This window comes from Oncorhynchus mykiss, chromosome 2 (genome assembly GCF_013265735.2).
Source record: "Oncorhynchus mykiss isolate Arlee chromosome 2, USDA_OmykA_1.1, whole genome shotgun sequence".
In the NCBI taxonomy this organism is placed as follows: domain Eukaryota; kingdom Metazoa; phylum Chordata; class Actinopteri; order Salmoniformes; family Salmonidae; genus Oncorhynchus; species Oncorhynchus mykiss.
In genome coordinates this window covers 10,376,250-10,397,806 of record NC_048566.1, presented here as the reverse complement: position 1 = coordinate 10,397,806, position 21,557 = coordinate 10,376,250, and the positions used below count along the sequence as shown (strand labels likewise).

The following is a 21,557-nucleotide window of genomic DNA, read 5'->3' as shown; positions in this document are numbered from 1 at the left end:
GCAACAAAAAAAGGGGGGGTCAGTTTGGGAAATACTGAGTTAGAGCAAGACGTTGCACACAACCTCTAATCTTGACCACATAATGAACAGTTAGTGAGATGCAGGGAGACTTGTAGATCAGTGATTCTGTGCAGTTCATCTTAAAACAACTTCCTTAGAAACTCAAGAGACCGGTCAGGTTACAGTCCAGGGGCTGACAGACATACCCAAGCATTTTGACAAGGGCGGGGATGCCCCCGGACTTGAAGATGGCCAGCAGACCCTCTCTGTGGTGGGACAGGTTGTGCAGGGTGCCGGCGGTGCAGCGGGCTGTCTCCACATCGTTGGTGTTCTGCATGGTGCGCACAATTGCCGACACCATCTGGGGGGAGCGCATGATGGCGTGGCGGCTAGCCTCCTTCTTGGACAACTGGTGCACCATCACTGCAGCCTTGTTCACCACCACCTGGAGGAATAAAGACAGAAGAGGTCAGGACTCTATACAACCTAACACCATTAAGTCAGGTGCATTTCTTAGTTGGTTGGGGACCAAAGCGGGCCAGTTGTGGTTAGCTGTACGCACCTGGTCCTCGTCGTTGAGTAGTTTGGTCAGCTCGGGGATGGCACGCGTGGCCAGCTCGGCGTCATCCTGATAGTTGATGAGGTTCACCACGGCATGCTTCAGCATCTGAGAGGGCTCAGCCAGCCGCTGCACATTGGTGGGGTGTGCCCCATCAAACTGGGTGGAGGGGAGCTGCATGCCCTCATCCAGGGTCTCTGGAAACATGGCCGCACGCACCCTCTGGGCTCTGGTCATGGCATACTGCCCGTCAATGTCTGGAGAGAGAGGTTAGGTCAGAGCCACTTCTCTAAGATGGTGGCCAGATTCCTCTAAAGCTGAGGTTTGTCAGTAGAATAAAGTACTAACTACTATCCATTAACTTCATACCATGTGACATGTTCAAAATCCCAGTCAAGCATTCCCATGGTATTGTAGTGTATTTTTTTTTACCTGACACTTGGTCTTGTGTGAAGGACTGAGAGAAGCCCTGCTCCCACTCGTACAGCACCTGGTTATCCACATCCTCCTCCTCTGGGTTGCCCTTCCCACTCAGGGAGGGGGCGGTGGTGGTAGCCCCTGAGTGGATACCAGAGTCCAGGTACGACTGCTGCTGCCAGTGGCTCACTGCAGCCTTCCGGTCAGGCTCCATGGCCATGTCCAGCTCCATCAGATCAGCTAGACATTAGATAACAACCAGCGTTAGGTTACTTGGGAGGCAGTTCAACCAGAGGGGAAGACCGTTGAATTAAAAATCAGTGGCAGCAATGTTTAAGTTATTCTAAAAAGCTGAATACTTACACTGGGAAGCCATGTTACTTTCAAAACCCACAGCCTGCACAGCTTCCAGATCTGAAAGTAACAGAACAGCAAAGTTCATTCATAGTCATTTCCACCTCAGCTCATGCCAAAACAAATAGCACAAAGCAACCTTTTCATTGGACCAGCTAAATTCCAGCAGAGGGAAAAAACAGAATCAGGGCTGCATTACCTAGACATCAAATTAACTGCTAACTTGGTGGCTAAATGTATGAAGCATTAACTTGGCAGCTAAACTAATGGAGGCCAAATAAAAACAGTGGGGAATGGGGGCTTCAAAGACAGCAACAACAAAAAAATGACCGTCTTCATTTGAGGATGTGCTACCAATCTGTTAAATACAGTCCCTTGGATTAATAAACAAGAATACCAAAGAGAGTTCTGTTAGACCCTATATTCTGGGTTCTAAGAAGAGCAAATCAAGCTTCATTTATACACCACATTTCAGACAACTCAAAATAAAAGCTGAAATATTTACTACAAACACATGTTTAAATAAGACAAACTGAACTAAAAAGCACTGTAGGGAATATGGCGCTATCAAAATCCTTTAGCTTCACAAGTGAGTGATGTTCATAGATTTGTTTTTACGTCACATGATCCCTCAGACAGGTCCAATGCAAAACACTAGGGCCATAAGGATACCAGTATCACCATACAAGTATCGTGGCAAGGAAACTAAATATGAAGCAGATTTAATATTTAGGAAAACAGCCATAATGTTGGAAACAAATGTCACCCAAAGTCTAAATGTATTTTCCAACCTATTGCACACAATATTTTACATACTTTAAGGACTGAAACTTATTTGAAATTAACTTTTTTTATTTTGCAACACTGGTATCCTCCCAGCCCAACAAAACACCTTGCTGCAGCATTAGCAGAGATACCATCACAACTGTGTTTTAGTTTATACAAGAAGGTAATGAAATCCATTCAAGTTTAGTACCCCCCCCCCCCCCCCCCCCCCCCCACACAAAAAAAAACAGGATCTCCCAGTATCACCAGACCCTCTGGTGGACAAGTTAAAACCCACATGCAGAGCCGTAGATACACTTAGAGTCAGATGGGAAAACAGCTTTGCTCACTACCCAATTTGGGTCATTATCAGAACCCAGCAGCAGACAATAAGTGTAATAAACTGCAGCAAACCAATCAATATCCAAAACCATCCCTGGCAATTGCTTCAATTTAAACTGTAAAGAGCAGTATGAATCACAGATTAGGAGGCTGCACTTTAAGGGGCTATGATGGGATACTTGTCCTCATACCCATGTTTAATAGTCACTCACAGTTTCTATGGAGATTATTCAGCACATCTGCTTACAATGCATGCACTAAGAGGCTAGTAGTCAAAACAGCAGACATCTGTGGTGGAGGGAGTCTGACTGAAAACACTACCATATTGCCCTGGGCTAAAGACACTGGGACCTAACAGGCTGTTTCAAGGGACATGGATTCCTAGAGCACCAGAAGAGCGATAGTTTGAGGAACATAGATGAATTTGCAAAGGTTGCCTATCTAGGATACAACCAAGCCTACCGACGTAATGGTACACATATGGAAAGCAATTGAGAAATTCAGAGGAGATCATAAACAAATGAACATTTCCAAGCGGTATAATCTTGAGTTCCCTAACCATATGTCTGTTCAAAAAGACAACCGCCAAGTTAAATGGAGGTTAAACCTAGCAACATGTGAACGTGGCTGTCAGAGAAACTACCAGAGAAAGCTTGGTAGCTGCTGTATTGTGAGCTGAATTTGAGACCACAATCGCTCCCCCTCAGAGCAATGTGCACGGTCAGCAGTCACAACTACTAATTCCTGGTCCAGTTTGGCCTACTGTGCATACTACCATGGCCAAATTATTTTAGATTGTAACTAACCACCCATCAATAAAGATGATTTTAAAGAAAATACATGACAATGTCAAACAAGAACATTATCTCAGCAAGCAAGTCTTGTTTACTGTATTAGGCTACTACTCGTCATTGACTGTAGTAAAAATCCAAGGTTTCTTATTAACTGCGCTAGACATGAAACCAATCATGAATCATACCCTTGCTTTCTGCAACTTTTACAGCATTAGGCTACTGTAAAAGTTAAGAAAAGTACGGCACCAAATTCTAAAACATCAATTTCATTCTCAGAAACAATGAATTCACAGAGGTATGTGTCATACCTTGCAAGACCGAAGTTTCGATAACTTACTGTGATTTAGTAAGCCACCAACCCTCCGGGAAAGTATGCAAATGTTAGTGGGTAGATGAATCACGGCAATATCCGTGGCAACGTTATTGTATTGTCAATATTTTTTAGGCTAACAATCAATAAGATACGTTACAATGTCCAAGGCAAAGACATTATGCACGTTTCTTCCAAATATCAAGATGAGATGATCCCGATTAAACAACGTTGGGTTCTTTAAGGGGTATTTCCGGAGTAGTTCCGCTGTGTTTCACTAGAAATTGGTGGCAAGAGCAGAAAAATCTTCCACCAGCGAGCTAGCTCCCCACCCCCACATACAACCAAGTCCACTTCAGTCTGCCCGAATTTCCGATGAGCAACAACGACTCAAATTTCAGTCAAGCTCCTCCTCAACTTCCTCTCAAATCACAACGGCTAAGGAATTTGTCGGTCTTTGTTTAACTAGACATCCAGTAAAACAGTTTTACCCAGTTGCTAAAACAAAACTTGATTTGACAGCTATCACGTTTGACGAAATTAAACAATATTAGTTGACTTTGATAATGTTAGCTAACAAATCCACTTAGTTACAATGGGCATCTTACATTGAAATGATGTTAATTTATTTACAATCAAATCAGTTGATTAATTTAAAGTTAGTGTTGGACGTGGGATAGTGTTTGCGCTATTGCCATCAATTTCGACGTAGCTAGTGACACTAGCAAAAATGGAACCTCTTACTATTATCTAGCTAGCCAGCCAACGTTAGCTGCTTGATTGAAAAATTATCTCCATCATTAGTCTTAACTAGCTTGCTAACGTTACTTAAAATGTCTCCCAGTTCAAGCCAATTGAAAAGTAACAGGGCAAAACGTTCCAGTCAGCTGTATCAATAGTTGCTAACTAGACAGTTGTTTCTCACGACCACTAACATGAGTCAAAGCGCCGGAATGTTGACCTAGCTAGCAAATCACCTCGTTTACGGCAGCTAGCAAACGCTAGCTAGCGGGGAGTGTCCGGGCCATGGCGCAGCCTGCTACCACCATGGCTAGCTGGCTAAAAATGAATTCAATTCGTTTCTGATAAAACTGTATTTGTGAATTCCAATCAATTCTGTACGACTCCAGTTGTCGTGATCACGACGCGCTGATATTCAGATTGCTTGCCACCGCCTTTGGACTGCGGGAAACATTTACCTACAAACTAGCTAACTTAGCTAGCTACCAACCAAATACAACGCAATACATTCGATGTCAAATCCAAATAAAATATATATAAAACAATTTACGAAGATGCATACCCTTGTCAAAAGCCACAAATCGGTCTCCTCGCGTTTAGGTGGATAAAACCAACGCCTCGTGGGGAGAAAAAAATAAAAAAATACGTTAAAATTACAATCACAAGCGAGTCCTTCGACTAGCCCCTCAGCAGTCAAGGAACAACTTGGTTACTGCTGTTGAATCATTGGGTTTAAGATGGCGTCGCACTGTAATAGACCGAATTACAATTATGTGGCAACTCTATCCTTCCGCATGTAGGAATAAAATAGATACCATATCATGGTCTTTATCAAATTATCGAAGTGAAGTCCGTTATATATATATATATATGTATATTAGAAACAATCTTAAAACAACTTCATACAACTATAATGTATTGTATTTTATAAAAGGAAAGAACAAATCCTGATCATAAAATCGGCGTATGAATCCAGATGGTATGAAGTTCCGGCAGTGTACCTTTTCCATAAATTAGGATGAAGACCAGGAATGCATCTATGGATTGGACTGAAAAATTCTTCAATGGACATCACGTACTTATCAAAAAAATTGCAGTACTTCGGTTCGGAATCCTAAAACGGGCAGCTTATTGTTTCAACTGAATTTACTAAAGAGACATTTACAATGGTATACTGAAAACGTTCTCAGAGGAATTTAGTTCTACTGCATGTCTGAAAATGGCTTATCTCTAGCCTAGGCACTGCTCAGAATATACTAAGTGTATTTGGAATGTAGTGTGTGTAGGAACTGTTTATTTTTTTCAAAACGATTCACCTGATTCCATATAATGTTGCGACAGTCATGACTCAAGATACATGATGGTTTTATGATCACCTTGATTTCTTTTCTATATTTTCCACAACATTGTGTCATGTTTATCTAGTACTGAATACTTCATCATACAAATTTGTATTGGTCATATACACATGGTTAGCAGATCATGTAAGTGTAGCGAAATGCTTGTGCTTCTAGTTCCGACAGTGCAGTAATATCTAACAACTACCTAATACACACAAATCTAAAGGGGTGAATGAGAATGTGTACATATAAATATATGGATGAGCGATGGCTGAGTGGCATAGTCAAGGTGCTATAGATGCTATAAAATACAGTATATACATATGATATGAGTAATGTAAGATACGTAAACATGATTAAAGTAGCATTATTTAATGTGGCATTGTTTAAAGTGACTATTGATCCATTTATTAAAGTGGCCAGTGATTGGGTCTCAATGTCGGCAGCAGCCTCTCTGAGTTAGGAATTGCTGTTTAGCAGTCTGATGGCATTGAGATAGATTTAGTATACCTGAATATCCCTTTGTGAATAACATCCTAGAAGATTAATATTCCCCACAAGGAAGCTGCAATCAGAAAAAAATGTGTCAGTGCAATAAATACTGAACAAAAATATAAACACAACCATTTAAAATATTTTACTGAAGCTGCAATCAGAAAAAAAATGTGTTACAGTTTATAAAAGGAAATCAGTCAATTAAAATAAACAAATTACGCCCTAATCTATGGATTTCACATGACTGGGCAGGGGCACAGCCATGGGTGGGCCTGGGAGGGTATAGGTGGCCTTTTATTGTCCCCAGCACAAGGTGCACCTGTGTCATGATCATGCCGTTAAATCAGCTTCTTGATATGTCACACCTGTCAGGTAGATGGATTATTTTGGCAAACGAGAAATGCTCACTAACAGGGATGAGAACAAATTTGTGCACAACGTTTGAGACAAATATGTTTTTTGTGCGTAGGGAAAATTTCTGGGATCTTTTATTTCAGCTCATGAAAAATGGGTTTAATCATGGATATTTTACAGGGTTGGTGTCAATTCCATTTCAATGCAATCAATTCTAGTCTAACGTAAAAAATAAAATAAAAATAGACTCATATCTGAAATGATTAAAAAAAAATGGACAATAAAATAAATAAATGTGTATAGTTGTTACTGTACATACTTTTAGTTTCTCATGCGATTAACAACTCATTCCTTGTGTCACTACTTTATTAAGTGTAGTACTCACCTGACCAAAAAACTCTCTCTTATAGATAACCTTCAGGTGACATTATTATGTGGACACAGAGATTCGTTTCACATCTTTATTTACAATATTGTTTTTAAGGGAATTGTATTGGCGGGAATATCTAATGAACACTAGGCCTAGATGTGACATGCCAACGATCGTTTATACAAAAATATTACTAGAATTACATCAGTGATAAATTACATTTGTCCCCCAAAAAATCCTGTAGATTTGTTTTGACCCCAATACGTTCTGATGAACAGTCAGGGTGTAAACATTAAGACATTATATGCAATACCCAAGTCAATATGCAAGGTCTGAATGGATAACAGTACAGTATTGTAAATGTAGATTCCAAGGCAAAACAATTATATTGAAGGCCCAATGCAGCCATTTTTAAATCAATATCAAATCATTTCTGGGTAACAATTTAAGTACCTTATTGTAATAGATTTCCATTCAAATGGACCAAAACAGCTTTTAGCAAAAAACAATTTCTCAAGCAAGAAATTTGCTAGGACTGTCTGGGAGTGGTCTGAGTGGGGAAGGGAAAACAGGAAACTAGATGTTATTGGCAGAGGTTTGGAACTCTCTTTGTTATTGGTCTATTAACTAATTTACCGCATGGTGACTTCACTGGGCCTTAAAAGAAAATAATTACATTTAATTTAGAAATAAAACAATTCAAAATACTGTTACTTTGAAACCCACTGATAAATCATAAATAGACAAAGTGCATATAGTATATTTAAATTACTATGATAATAAGTGCATAACACATAGATTTTCAGATCCACAATAGGAATCTTCAGAAATGTACATATTTCTGAAAACAGTAGCTCTTCGAGAGAGAAAAAAAGAAGGTGCATACTATGATTATTGATCAAATGATCCAATGACAAAAGAGGCAATGTCAAGCCGTCAATTGGTTCTATTTGTTTTGTGGGAGTTACTTTGACAAAACACTCATAATGGAGGATAGAATTTCAGAGAAATACCACTGACACTAGTCTGATTTGAATTGTTTGTGTTGAAAACTAAGGCGATGATGTGGGAAAATATTCAGAGTGTAATCTGTGTAATAAAAAATATACAGTAACATAATGATACTTGTTGGGCAAGATTCAATCATGACCATGTTACATATTGTGAGAAACGTGCACTATGGGAAAAAATATAACTATTGTTCCTGCACCCTTTCATTTTGTTAAAATTATCTATATTTGTATTACCAGATTATCAGGAGTACTTGAAATGTGCTTTTCAATACTACATGAATACTGAGATATTTCATTTGAATCCCTTCCCACAATAGTTAGATTGTCATTACAGTACATTGGTATAAATCACACACACACACATGCTCACACGCACACACAAACGCACGCACGCACGCACGCACACAGACACACACACACACACACACACACACACACACACACACACACACACACACACACACACACACACACACACACACACACACAGTGCAGATTCACCAGGCCTTTTGCGTGGTTGGGAATCACTACGCCTCATTTTAAGCACACATTCTCCCCGCTGAAGGAAAGAGTCTATGCACCAAAAATAAACATAGAGACAAGGATTACATGTGCAAAGCCTATTCTCTCCCAATGGGTTCACGTGTACTGGGGAAGTCACAGGTCTCAGTCACTGCCAGGAGGGCTTACGAAAGGCTGGGGTTACTCATGGAGCTCTGTTGTGATTGGTTACATTAGGCTGTGTGTGAGTGTCTGTGAGAAAGTGAGAGAGAGCAAGAGAGCGAGAGGAACAGCACCCGGATGCAAGAGAAAGAACTTGGTCCCTTGGGAAGCTGCTGGAATTGATGCTATATGCTGAGGGGAGGGTCTCTTTTCTTCCGCTGTGAAAGGAGGGGGCACTTTAAACCCACTTGTATGCACATAGGATTGTGTCCCCTGACCTCTACTCAGCCAAAGGGCCTGATCCTACATCCTTGCAGAGACAATAGTAGTAGGTGCAAGGCAAGGTGAGCCACCAGGGTCCTGGGTTCCTCTGTAACATGTAGACATTAGAGGGATACAATGCATTTCTACCTCAAATTAAAAATCAAATTACATTTTGTTTGTCCCATTTGCCGAATACAACAGGTGTAGACCTTACAGTGAATTTCTTACTTACAAGCCCTTAACCAACAATGCAGTTTTAAGAAAAATAAGTGTTAAGAAAGTATTTACTAAAATAAACTGAAGTAAAAAAATAAAGAAATGCCTGTCCTTACTCCTATAATGTTGAAATAAGTGTTCACATTCAACAAATACAGCAAATTTCATTACAATCCACCAGGGCCCTAGGTCCCTCTGTTCACAGTGGTAATAGACAGACATAGGGAGGGCCCTGGCAGTAAGTATTGTACACTTCTATCTGTCCTGTTGCAGGGTTGAAATATAAGGGGATTCTATCTCCTAGTTGAGAACAATGGGTCAAGCACAACAAATACAGCATCTAACATTACAATCCATTAACGTCTTCGTTGTACTGCACTGCCGACCTACAATTCCAATTCCAATTCCATCCAAAACATGGATGACAATAAAACAAAATAAATACTGCTAGCAATGGGTAGTTACTGTTTATCATAGTATGAAGTTCCACTGGGTGAAATAATTCAATGTATAAATCTTTAATAGAGGTGAGAATCAGTGGAAAGGTCATTGGGTAAACTTGCCAGGAACCCCTCAGTGACATCTACAAAAAAAGAGTGAGGAAGAAGGGGGAACAAATAGCCTTTGACTTAACACACTGAATGACTAGCATAGCCCCCTACCCTCCAGTCACAGCTATGCAGCTCTCCTATATAAACCTAAGCAGCTTCTAGTTTGGTGCCAACGTCTATCAAACTGCTCAACTCTTGAAGTATTTATTTATTTTATATTTATATTTATATTTATTTCATTTATTCTATTGGAAATATGCATATATATATATATATAAATGTTGCCATAATAAATAAATAATGTTGCCATAATAAATAAAGGTAAAAAAAAAATATATATATATATATCCTATGATTGCATATAACGCTTCCAATCCTTTATACTGTACATGTTTTGTGTTCTATGTTGTTATGTTGTTATGTCTTGCATGTAGCAATCCGTCACCACACATGACGTTCCCTCTCAGGAAATAAAAGTCCATTTAAATTTGACTTTGAGTAATAAGATTTATATAGGGCCTCCAATGTCATAAAGTAGAGTACCTAAGTGCAGTATGTCTTTATGAAATATAGAAATATTTACACTACCTACTGGATGTGTACGTCATTACACTCACGCTACAATTAATGACTTCAACCACCCAGTTACTCAACCCTGCACCTTAGAGGCTGCTGCCCTATGTACGTAGACATGGAATCATGGGTCACTTTAATAATGGAACACTAGTCACTTAATAATAGTCATGTTAATAATGTTTATATACTGCTTTACTCGTCTCATATGTATATACTGTATGCTATTGTACTGTATTTTAGTCTAAGCCACTCCAATGTCGCTCGTCCTAATATTTATATATTTCTTAATTCCATTCTCTTACTTTTAGATTGAATGTATTGTTGCATTGAGCTATAGCTAGTCACTACTAGATACTACTGCACTGTTGGAGTTAGGTACACAAGCATTTCACTACACCCGCAATAACATCTGCTAAGTATGTGCATGTGACCCATAAAATTAGATTTGATTTTAATAATAGAGCTATGTTCAGGAAATACATGTTATTTTTGACTTCCTACTTCTGGAGACAGAAATACTGAGGGCTCAATTGAATCGAACCTGTGTAGTTATTTTTCCCAATGGTCAAATAAAAACACAGAATGGTTTAGAGTGACTAGCTCTACCTCCTCTCACTCCCTCCTCTAAGGAGCATTGACACAAATACCCCTAAAATATGTAGGGGGAAATAGTTAAGTAGATATTTGATTACACAGACTATTCTTGTGATTTCGTCTATTGTTCTAAATCTGATGAAAATAAAATGACTTCAACAACAGTATTAGCAAGCCATATATACCATGTAACTGCCTGTACCTACAGTAAACACCTGTCACTGTTAATAAATAGTAATATTCAATTGTACTATATAATTCTGCCTGTGTAAGTATAAATACAAGCAACATATTCAAGGTCATCAACATAATATCAAATACAGTTAAATAGGATGTAATTCTTCTGACTAGCCAACCCTTTTCAGAGTTGGTGTTTTACAATACTGCTAGCGCACAGTGTCACTTCTGACAACTCAGATGCAAAAGTCTCTACAAATATCCTTTCTTTGTAAAGCTGCTTAGACAACAATGTCAGACTAGCCGACGGCCCCTTTTGTGTATTCAACCTTATTGTTAGGCTCAACACCACGGCTTAAAGTGTTGGTCATCCAGCCCTACAACATGAGTCTGTTCCATTGTTGGACCGACTGACGCCCTGCAAAGACTCAATAACAAACAAATTTCTGCACAAATATCTTAACCTGTGAAGAATGACATTTTCATGAGATGAGAGATAGTTCATCACACCAGCCTCAACTCTACAGTATGTACCAGAATACTCTAAAGATATTGATAACTGTAGGTATTCTTAGAAATGGAAATGCAATGAAACGGCCATGTTGCTCTGTCTTTATCACATTAGATTAACCCTGAAACGGCCATGTTGCTCTGTCTTTATCACATTAGATCAACCCTGAAACGGCCATGTTGCTCTGTCTTTATCACATTAGATCAACTCTGAAACGGCCATGTTGCTCTATCTTTATCACATTAGATCAACCCTGAAACGGCCATGTTGCTCTGTCTTTATCACATTAGATCAACCCTGAAACGGCCATGTTGCTCTGTCTTTATCACATTAGATCAACCCTGAAACGGCCATGTTGCTCTGTCTTTATCACATTAGATCAACCCTGAAACGACCATGTTGCTCTGTCTTTATCACATTAGATCAACCCTGAAACGGCCATGTTGCTCTGTCTTTATCACATTAGATCAACCCTGAAACGACCATGTTGCTCTGTCTTTATCACATTAGATCAACTCTGAAACGGCCATGTTGCTCTGTCTTTATCACATTAGATCAACCCTGAAACGGCCATGTTGCTCTGTCTTTATCACATTAGATCAACCCTGAAACGACCATGTTGCTCTGTCTTTATCACATTAGATCAACCCTGAAACGGCCATGTTGCTCTATCTTTATCACATTAGATCAACCCTGAAATGGCCATGTTGCTCTGTCTTTATCACATTAGATCAACCCTGAAACGGCCATGTTGCTCTATCTTTATCACATTAGATCAACCCTGAAACGGCCATGTTGCTCTGTCTTTATCACATTAGATCAACCCTGAAACAGCCATGTTGCTCTGTCTTTATCACATTAGATCAACTCTGAAACGGCCATGTTGCTCTGTCTTTATCACATTAGATCAACCCTGAAACGACCATGTTGCTCTGTCTTTATCACATTAGATCAACCCTGAAACGACCATGTTGCTCTGTCTTTATCACATTAGATCAACCCTGAAACGGCCATGTTGCTCTGTCTTTATCACATTAGATCAACCCTGAAACGGCCATGTTGCTCTGTCTTTATCACATTAGATCAACCCTGAAACAGCCATGTTGCTCTGTCTTTATCACATTAGATCAACTCTGAAACGGCCATGTTGCTCTATCTTTATCACATTAGATCAACCCTGAAACGGCCATGTTGCTCTGTCTTTATCACATTAGATCAACCCTGAAACGGCCATGTTGCTCTGTCTTTATCACATTAGATCAACCCTGAAACAGCCATGTTGCTCTGTCTTTATCACATTAGATCAACCCTGAAACAGCCATGTTGCTCTGTCTTTATCACATTAGATCAACCCTGAAACGACCATGTTGCTCTGTCTTTATCACATTAGATCAACCCTGAAACGACCATGTTGCTCTGTCTTTATCACATTAGATCAACCCTGAAACGACCATGTTGCTCTGTCTTTATCACATTAGATCAACCCTGAAACGGCCATGTTGCTCTGTCTTTATCACATTAGATCAACCCTGAAACGGCCATGTTGCTCTGTCTTTATCACATTAGATCAACCCTGAAACGGCCATGTTGCTCTGTCTTTATCACATTAGATCAACCCTGAAACGGCCATGTTGCTCTGTCTTTATCACATTAGATCAACTCTGAAACGGCCATGTTGCTCTGTCTTTATCACATTAGATCAACCCTGAAAATAGAAAGAAAAAGCATAACAAATGTCCCTGTTAGAGACAAAGACATCTAACATGAATCTTTCAATCCATTATCAGAATTAAAGAGGAGAAATGTTAAGATAACAAAAATGTAAATACATATATCTCTGTGTAAAATAACAACTATTCATTTGTAGTATTTTACTGTGTAGACTTTGACTTTTTAGATCAAATATATTAGTTAAATGGCACTCAAATGACCATATATCAATTTTTCTATTAATGCAAGGTTAAGCAGTGGAAAGTAATAAGGTCTGATGCTGAAATGGATGATCTTTTCAGTATTGACATGAATTAACATAGCAGAATTTGCAATGCAAGACATGTATTCTACAGATCTCTCTGTCTAACATATTATTATGACAACAAAATATAATAAGAAATAAACAATTGGTAAACAAAGGGATTCAATCGAACACACTTTGCATCGTTCAGTCAGTAGCTCTTTTTCCCATTGTGAAATAAAAATCACAATGATTTTGGTTGCTGTGAAAACCTATCACCAGGTCACAGTATATATGATTCTCTATTTCAGATAAATGAGTGTAGATATGGCTAATAGTATAGAAACAAAGACTATGTGTACACATTGCAATGGTGGGTTTCATTCAATTCCAGCTGTGGTAAAAGTGGAAGTATATTACATTTTGTAATTGTGGCGTTGAAAAATGATACATTTTCATATCTCCTAAAAGCACATTCTAAGTGTATTCCCTGTAAAGTGTAACATTGATCTGAGACACAATCACTAGACAATGGCATATTTAACAGATATGCCTATCTCTCTGACTGAAAAATGACCCATACTCTGAGACACAATCACTAGACAATGGCATATTTAACAGATATGCCTATCTCTCTGACTGAAAAATGACCCATACTCTGAGACACAATCACTAGACAATGGCATATTTAACAGATATGCCTATCTCTCTGACTGAAAAATGACCCATACTCTGAGACACAATCACTAGACAATGGCATATTTAACAGATATGCCTATCTCTCTGACTGAAAAATGACCCATACTCTGAGACACAATCACTAGACAATGGCATATTTAACAGATATGCAGAACTAAGATATTTATCCTGTTTAGTAAACCGGTGATCAATGATATTCAGACCCCTAACTCCATTGAGCATCAATCAACAGTTCTGTTGTCTATAACAGAAGTTACAAGGCCATCTCACTGCCTGGGCTGTTTCAGATCTGTTGGAAACGTAGTAAGGTAACTTTTGTACGATATGTACTCCTGGCTGAGGTTAAAATGAAGCGCCCACAAGAACAATGGTTGGATTTAGGTGCTCTTGTCTGTCTGGACAGTTTTTTAATCCATTTAGGGGACAAAGACTGGCCATGATCTATTTCAAGTCGTCTTCTGCAGTGTTTTAGTCAGACACAGAATATCATTATTTTCTAATCAAAGATAAATAGCCTATACTCTAAGAAGGGTTCTTCCTTCGTTTGAAGCTCTATATTTGGGTGCAATCTATCGTCATGTAGAATTCTAGAATATTAAATCACATTTTATTGGTCACATAAACATATTTAGCAGATGTAATATACAGACGTTCTGAGAAATCCAGCTAGCGCAGTCTGAGAAATCCAATCCTCTTCATCGAATTTATCGTCGTCCTCCTCCACTGACAATAACCTTAACAAAAGATTCACAAGGCTGTAGATTTCGAAAGAGAAGGAACAAAATGGCTGAGTGATGCAGAACATCCATTGTTTAGTTCTTTTATGTTGGAGCTAATCACTATACACTGCAATTTGCAAACAAATTGGCCAATGACTGAAACATATTGTCCTATACACAACATATATATTGTGTTTGAAATATTAAGTTGATTGGTTCTAAGAGTTTTGAGCTTCAAAACATGACTCATTTCCTTTATATCTCAGTCTAAAGCGAACAAGAGATTTACCTCACAATATGTAGGTTAGTGGTATTCTATTGGAAATGGGCTAGCATTGGTATGGCACATTCTGGGACTGCAGATGGAGACTGCAGCAAAACATTTCACAGCACCTTGATCTTGATTTTCTACCCCACTGACTTCTGTACATAAACAAGATTTTGAAGGAAATGCTTTCATTCAACATGAATGACTTTCATAAAAATTGCTTGTATTTTATTTCTTAGTGGTGACTTGCTAATAAGCCCATTGTCCCAATCCAAATGCCACATTATTTTGCTGTAAATTTAGCTGTGAATAAGCTATATTGTTGTCTCTACCGTCTTGCCCTTTGTGCTGTTGTCTGTGCCCAATAATGTTTGTACCATGTTTGGTGCTGCTGCCATGTTGTTGCTACCATGCTGTGTTGTCATGTGTCGCTGCCATGCTATGTTGTTGTCTTAGGTCTCTCTTTGTGTAGTGTTGTGTTGTCTCTCTTGTCGGGATGTGTGTTTTGTCCTGTATTTATATTGAATGTATTTATATTTTGAATCCCAGCCCCCGTCCCCACAGGAGGCCTTTTACCTTCTGGTAGGCCGTCATTGTAAATAAGAATGTGTTCTTAACTGACTTGCCTAGTTAAATAAAGGTTAAATAAACACCAATAAAAAGAGAATGTGCTAGTACTGTTACAGCAGACTGTTTGACTACTGATGAACAAAGTGTATCTTCTCCTTCCTGTAGCAGCAGCCAGAAATCCCAGTACATGACAGAAGCAGTAAAACAGTGAATTAGTGCTCTGTAGTGGCACGGCATCCAAACATGTATCAAAGCAGGACGGGGGGATGGAAAAATCACCCGGGACGTTGGTGAAAAACAGAAATGCAGTTTTTGTGTTTAGAGAGAAAGAGAAAACGGCGAGGTGTAAAGAGAGACGGGGGGAATATAATCTCATCATGCAGGGTCCATGGTGCCTATTTACCCAAAATGCAAAGAGGCCAAGGTCTTTAGAACATCCCGCTGTGTCGATTGAAAAGCAGGAACAAATCAAAGACACAACTCATCTGTGTTTATATTTCTCACACAATGACAAAACCCACCCCTTTATATGCCGTCTCTTTATTTATATCCCTGGATCGGAAAATGCACAGCGTTTCCCATCAACTCTTCCCTGTTCTCTTCTCTGTTCTCTTCCCTGTTCTCTTCTCTGTTCTCTTCCCTGTTCTCTTCCCTGTTCTCTTCTCTGTTCTCTTCTCTGTTCTCTTCCCTGTTCTCTTCCCTGTTCTCTTCTCTGTTCTCTTCCCTGTTCTCTTCCCTGTTCTCCACCAATACTATTTGAGCTTATTTATGTATTTTTAATTTTCTAAATTGTAGATTGTCCTACTTGAAGGAGCGTGACTCCATGCTTTGTGTGGGGCTCATCTCCATGTTATATGACCACTGTGTGGTTACTCCTCCTTCTTGTTCTGTCTATTGCATGAATTAGTTTGGTACAAATTACCTCTACTCTGTGTCTGTCAGGCTCTTCATGGGGAGCAAAACAAAGAACAGCTGAGACTGTGGAGAGGTAAACAGAGGTCCCCCCACCTCTACTGTCACACACACACACACACACACACACACACACACACACACACACACACACACACACACACACACAGAAAAAGCTTTGCTAACAAAATGGAGAATGTCTTCGATACAAAGTGGAGAAAGTGATAATCATATTTCAGTTTAAAAAGTAAAATAATGCTTTAGTTTTGGGCCACTAAAGTCGTTTCAGCAACGCCTGATTTCTCGCTTCAAAATTACACCCATTTTCAGACAGGCAGACAAAGAGACACATAGCAGAGGGTGAAAGCCGACTGATGTGTCTCCCAGGCTCACTGTGTATGTATGTTAAGGGATGGGGATGGGGGAGGAGGGTTTCTCTGTCTCTCTCTGCCAGCTGTAAGGTTCTGGTTCTCAGCATCCCCTTGTTTCACCTCCCTCCCTGCTTAAACCACAATACGCTAAGAGACATTCAGCTAGTTCCAGAATAAGAACGTTCTGGAGAGAATTTTAATGATTGTTTTCCATTCCTGCACACCAATAGTTATATTAGACACACTGTCTTTGAACAGGCTGGCAGTCAACGGCATGGCACAGGAAAGGATCCACAGACAGGCTCAAAATTGACAAGCCATCTTCTCTTCTTGAAATCCTTTGAAAATATAATTCCCACTGTTTTGATTAGAATATAAGTAGCTTCAATGTAATGCAGCATTGCTGATCCCTTTGTATAGCTCCCACATAGGCTATAGGGCATTTAGTAGAGCAGTAGCAAGCAGCCTATTCAGGATTGTGAGATATGTTAGAATGATTAGAAAGGAAAAATGATGCTCACCTTCTTCAGGATGTTACCAGCCAGTGAGATTACCCACTATTCAAGCACTAAGTGGAAACAAGGCCTACAAAACCTCAGCATTAACGCCAACATAGACACAAAAAAAGATTAAAATGTAAAAAAATACATCTAATAAAATAAGATTGAAGAAAGAAAATATTCTGCCATGTTTGTGTTGAAACAGAGAGGAGCTGAGGAGACACATCTTATCCCATGTGTGATCAACTTTCATGTACATGACAACAGCAAGCAACAGATGCGGGTTTAAGGTTTTGGGGGCTTTTGGGGGAGGCTACACCCCAAAATTTCAAGCCCCAATTTCTATGGTTTTTATTTATCCACAATCCTCTTGATGCCAACTGGTGCTGGGAGCAGCAGGGAGCAGGACGCTTGTCTCAGCAGGGGCCATTAGACATGGTGTGGTGGCCGACATAAAAGAGTTCACAGCACCCCGACACGGAGGGGTTGTGGGGTGAGGGGAGTGGGGGGGGGGGGGGGGGGGGGGGGGGGGGGGGTGACAAGGGCCTGAAACTTTCTATTTTCTATTTTATTCCCAAAGTACAGAAATAGCCATTAAACAACCACTACACTCTATATCCTTTGTGCTAACTCAACATCTGATGCATTTTTGAAAAGCTATTAGAGATACTATCAATATTTAATTCTCTGAACTATATGGTACTTATAGTAATATATAGATTAACTCTTAGATAGTGCTCAAGGACAGCACTACCTAGACTGGGTAGCTATTTCACATGTTAAGACCTGGGAAGATTAGGGAGACCTGGGCCTGTATCCAGAGTGTCTCAGAGTAGGAGTGCTGATCTAGGATCTGTTTATATAATAGTATTAATTATGATAAATGGTAAACTAGAAGGCAACTGACCCTAGATCAACATTTTCTCTGAGATGCTTTGTGGATACGTTTAATTACTTTTCATGTTATGTTTCATGTTTTCCTTATTGTGGGAAATTGGGGTGAATTCTGCCTATCTATTAAACTGACCTGACTCATGGCTCAATATGAAACACAATGTTTAGCATGTGAATGTAAAGGATAAATGAATGGAATGTGAAACCTAAATAGGTAATAATATGATTTCCTGATTTCCCCCTCTGCCACAGACATTCATTTGAACTCCTCTGTGACAAATATTATTTGCAGAGAGAACAAGTGGGGAGTGATTGTGTATTGAGTATAACTAATTAAATCTCGCAAATTGCAAATGCCACAGCTTTATTTCTCTCCATACAGCTGACTTTCAACATTATGAAACATGATTGTAAGAAATTGCAGCGAGGAACAGCAGCTGAAAATGAGGAGAAAATGACTTTAATTATATGATGGAAGATACTGGCTGTGAATTGAGTGTATGGGTTCTGTCCGTGGCAACAATTGTGTCAGCAGATAGACACATCGATCGTCTTTTTATAAAGAAGCTGTGGAGGTATACTGACATTGTTCTTAGTCTAAAATACAACATTTACTTCAATATGTCCTCTCACTGTGTTTTACAGCCCCAGAGAAAAGAAATGACCTTCACCTATTCCACAGAGAATGTCAGGATACTGTAATAATGACATTTCCTTACAATGTTGTGATTGACAGACATACAAGATTTTTTTGAAACAATGTACTACTGACAAAGTTAAGTAGTAAATAGTAAATTGTTAGAAGTGAGTAGGAAGGATGGGTAAAAGAGCCCACATCATTTATATTCATCCAGGTGAGTCTCATTTAAATACAACGGATATCTCTTTTCCTTTGTAATACTATGGATATCTCTTTGACATTGTAATACTATGGATATCTCTCTTACATTGTAATACTACAGATATCTCTTTGACATTTAAATACTATGGATATCTCTTCTACATTTAAATACTATGGATATCTCTTCTACATTGAAATACTATGGATATCTCTTTTACATTTAAATACTATGGATATCTATTTTACATTGTAATACTATGGATATCTCTTCTACATTTAAATACTATGGATATCTCTTCTACATTGAAATACTATGGATATCTCTTTTACATTTAAATACTACGGATATCTCTTTGACATTTAAATACAACCGATATCTCTTTTACATTGTAATACTATGGATATCTCTTCTACATTGAAATACTATGGATATCTCTTTTACATTTAAATACTACAGATATCTCTTTGACATTTAAATACTATGGATATCTCTTCTACATTTAAATACTATGGATATCTCTTCTACATTGAAATACTATGGATATCTCTTTGACATTGTAATACTATGGATATATATTTTACATTTAAATACTATGGATATCTCTTCTACATTGAAATACTATGGATATCTACTTTACATTTAAATACTATGGATATCTCTTCTACATTGAAATACTATGGATATCTCTTTTACATTGTAATACTATGGATATCTACTTTACATTTAAATACTATGGATATCTCTTCTACATTGAAATACTATGGATATCTCTTTGACATTGAAATACTATGGATATCTCTTCTACATTGTAATACTATGGATATCTATTTTACATTTAAATACTATGGATATCTACTTTACATTTAAATACTATGGATATCTATTTTACATTTAAATACTATGGATATCTACTTTACATTTAAATACTATGGATATCAACTTTACATTTAAATACTATGGATATCTACTTTACATTTAAATACTATGGATATCTACTTTACATTTAAATACTATGGATATCTATTTTACATTTAAATACTATGGATATCTATTTTACATTTAAATACTATGGATATCTACTTTACATGTAAATACTATGGATATCTCTTCTACATTGTAATACTATGGATATCTATTTTACATTTAAATACTATGGATATCTACTTTACATTTAAATACTATGGATATCTACTTTACATTTAAATACTATGGATATCTATTTTACATTTAAATACTATGGATATCTCTTTGACATTTAAATACTATGGATATCTCTTCTACATTGAAATACTATGGATATCTCTTTGACATTTAAATACTATGGATATCTCTTTTACATTTAAATACTATGGATATCTCTTTTACATTTAAATACTATGGATATCTCTTTTACATTTAAATACTATGGATATCTCTTTTACATTTAAATACTATGGATATCTCTTCTACATTGAAATAATATGGATATCTCTTTTGCATTTAAATACTATGGATATCTCTTTGACATTTAAATACTATGGATATCTCTTTGACATTGAAATACTATGGATATCTCTTCTACATTGAAATAATATGGATATCTCTTTTACATTTAAATACTATGGATATCTCTTTGACATTTAAATACTATGGATATCTCTTCTACATTGAAATACTATGGATATCTCTTTGACATTTAAATACTATGGATATCTCTTTTACATTTAAATACTATGGATATCTCTTTTACATTTAAATACTATGGATATCTCTTCTACATTGAAATAATATGGATATCTCTTTTACATTTAAATACTATGGATATCTCTTTTACATTTAAATACTATGGATATCTCTTTGACATTGAAATACTATGGATATCTCTTTGACATTTAAATACTATGGATATCTCTTCTACATTGTAATACTATGGATATCTATTTTACATTTAAATACTATGGATATCTACTTTACATTTAAATACTATGGATATCTATTTTACATTTAAATACTATGGATATCTACTTTACATTTAAATACTATGGATATCAACTTTACATTTAAATACTATGGATATCTACTTTACATTTAAATACTATGGATATCTACTTTACATTTAAATACTATGGATATCTATTTTACATTTAAATACTATGGATATCTATTTTACATTTAAATACTATGGATATCTACTTTACATTTAAATACTATGGATATCTATTTTACATTTAAATACTATGGATATCTCTTTGACATTTAAATACTATGGATATCTCTTCTACATTGAAATACTATGGATATCTCTTTGACATTTAAATACTATGGATATCTCTTTTACATTTAAATACTATGGATATCTCTTTTACATTTAAATACTATGGATATCTCTTTTACATTTAAATGCTATGGATATCTCTTTTACATTTAAATACTATGGATATCT

At 37.6% G+C, this 21,557-nt stretch overlaps 1 protein-coding gene across 8 annotated transcripts in view; it reads right to left on the bottom strand.

The window, feature by feature from the left end:
* LOC110535244 (catenin (cadherin-associated protein), beta 1) overlaps window positions 1-21,557 on the bottom strand; it is a 36,514-nt gene that overhangs the window by 4,839 nt on the left and 10,118 nt on the right. For 4 of the 8 annotated variants that reach the window (XM_036937587.1, XM_036937619.1, XM_036937595.1 and 1 more), the window contains exons 2-5: window positions 1,340-1,390; window positions 992-1,216; window positions 563-816; window positions 207-445 (exon numbers count right to left, since the gene is read on the bottom strand). In XM_036937587.1, the coding sequence (XP_036793482.1) occupies window positions 207-445; window positions 563-816; window positions 992-1,216; window positions 1,340-1,390 (769 nt within the window). Of the gene's footprint in view, window positions 1-206; window positions 446-562; window positions 817-991; window positions 1,217-1,339; window positions 1,391-3,568; window positions 3,594-4,844; window positions 5,028-6,132; window positions 6,173-17,420; window positions 17,446-21,557 lie in introns of those variants that run through there. The other 4 variants (XM_036937607.1, XM_036937597.1, XM_036937599.1 and 1 more) reach the window with 4 other exon arrangements.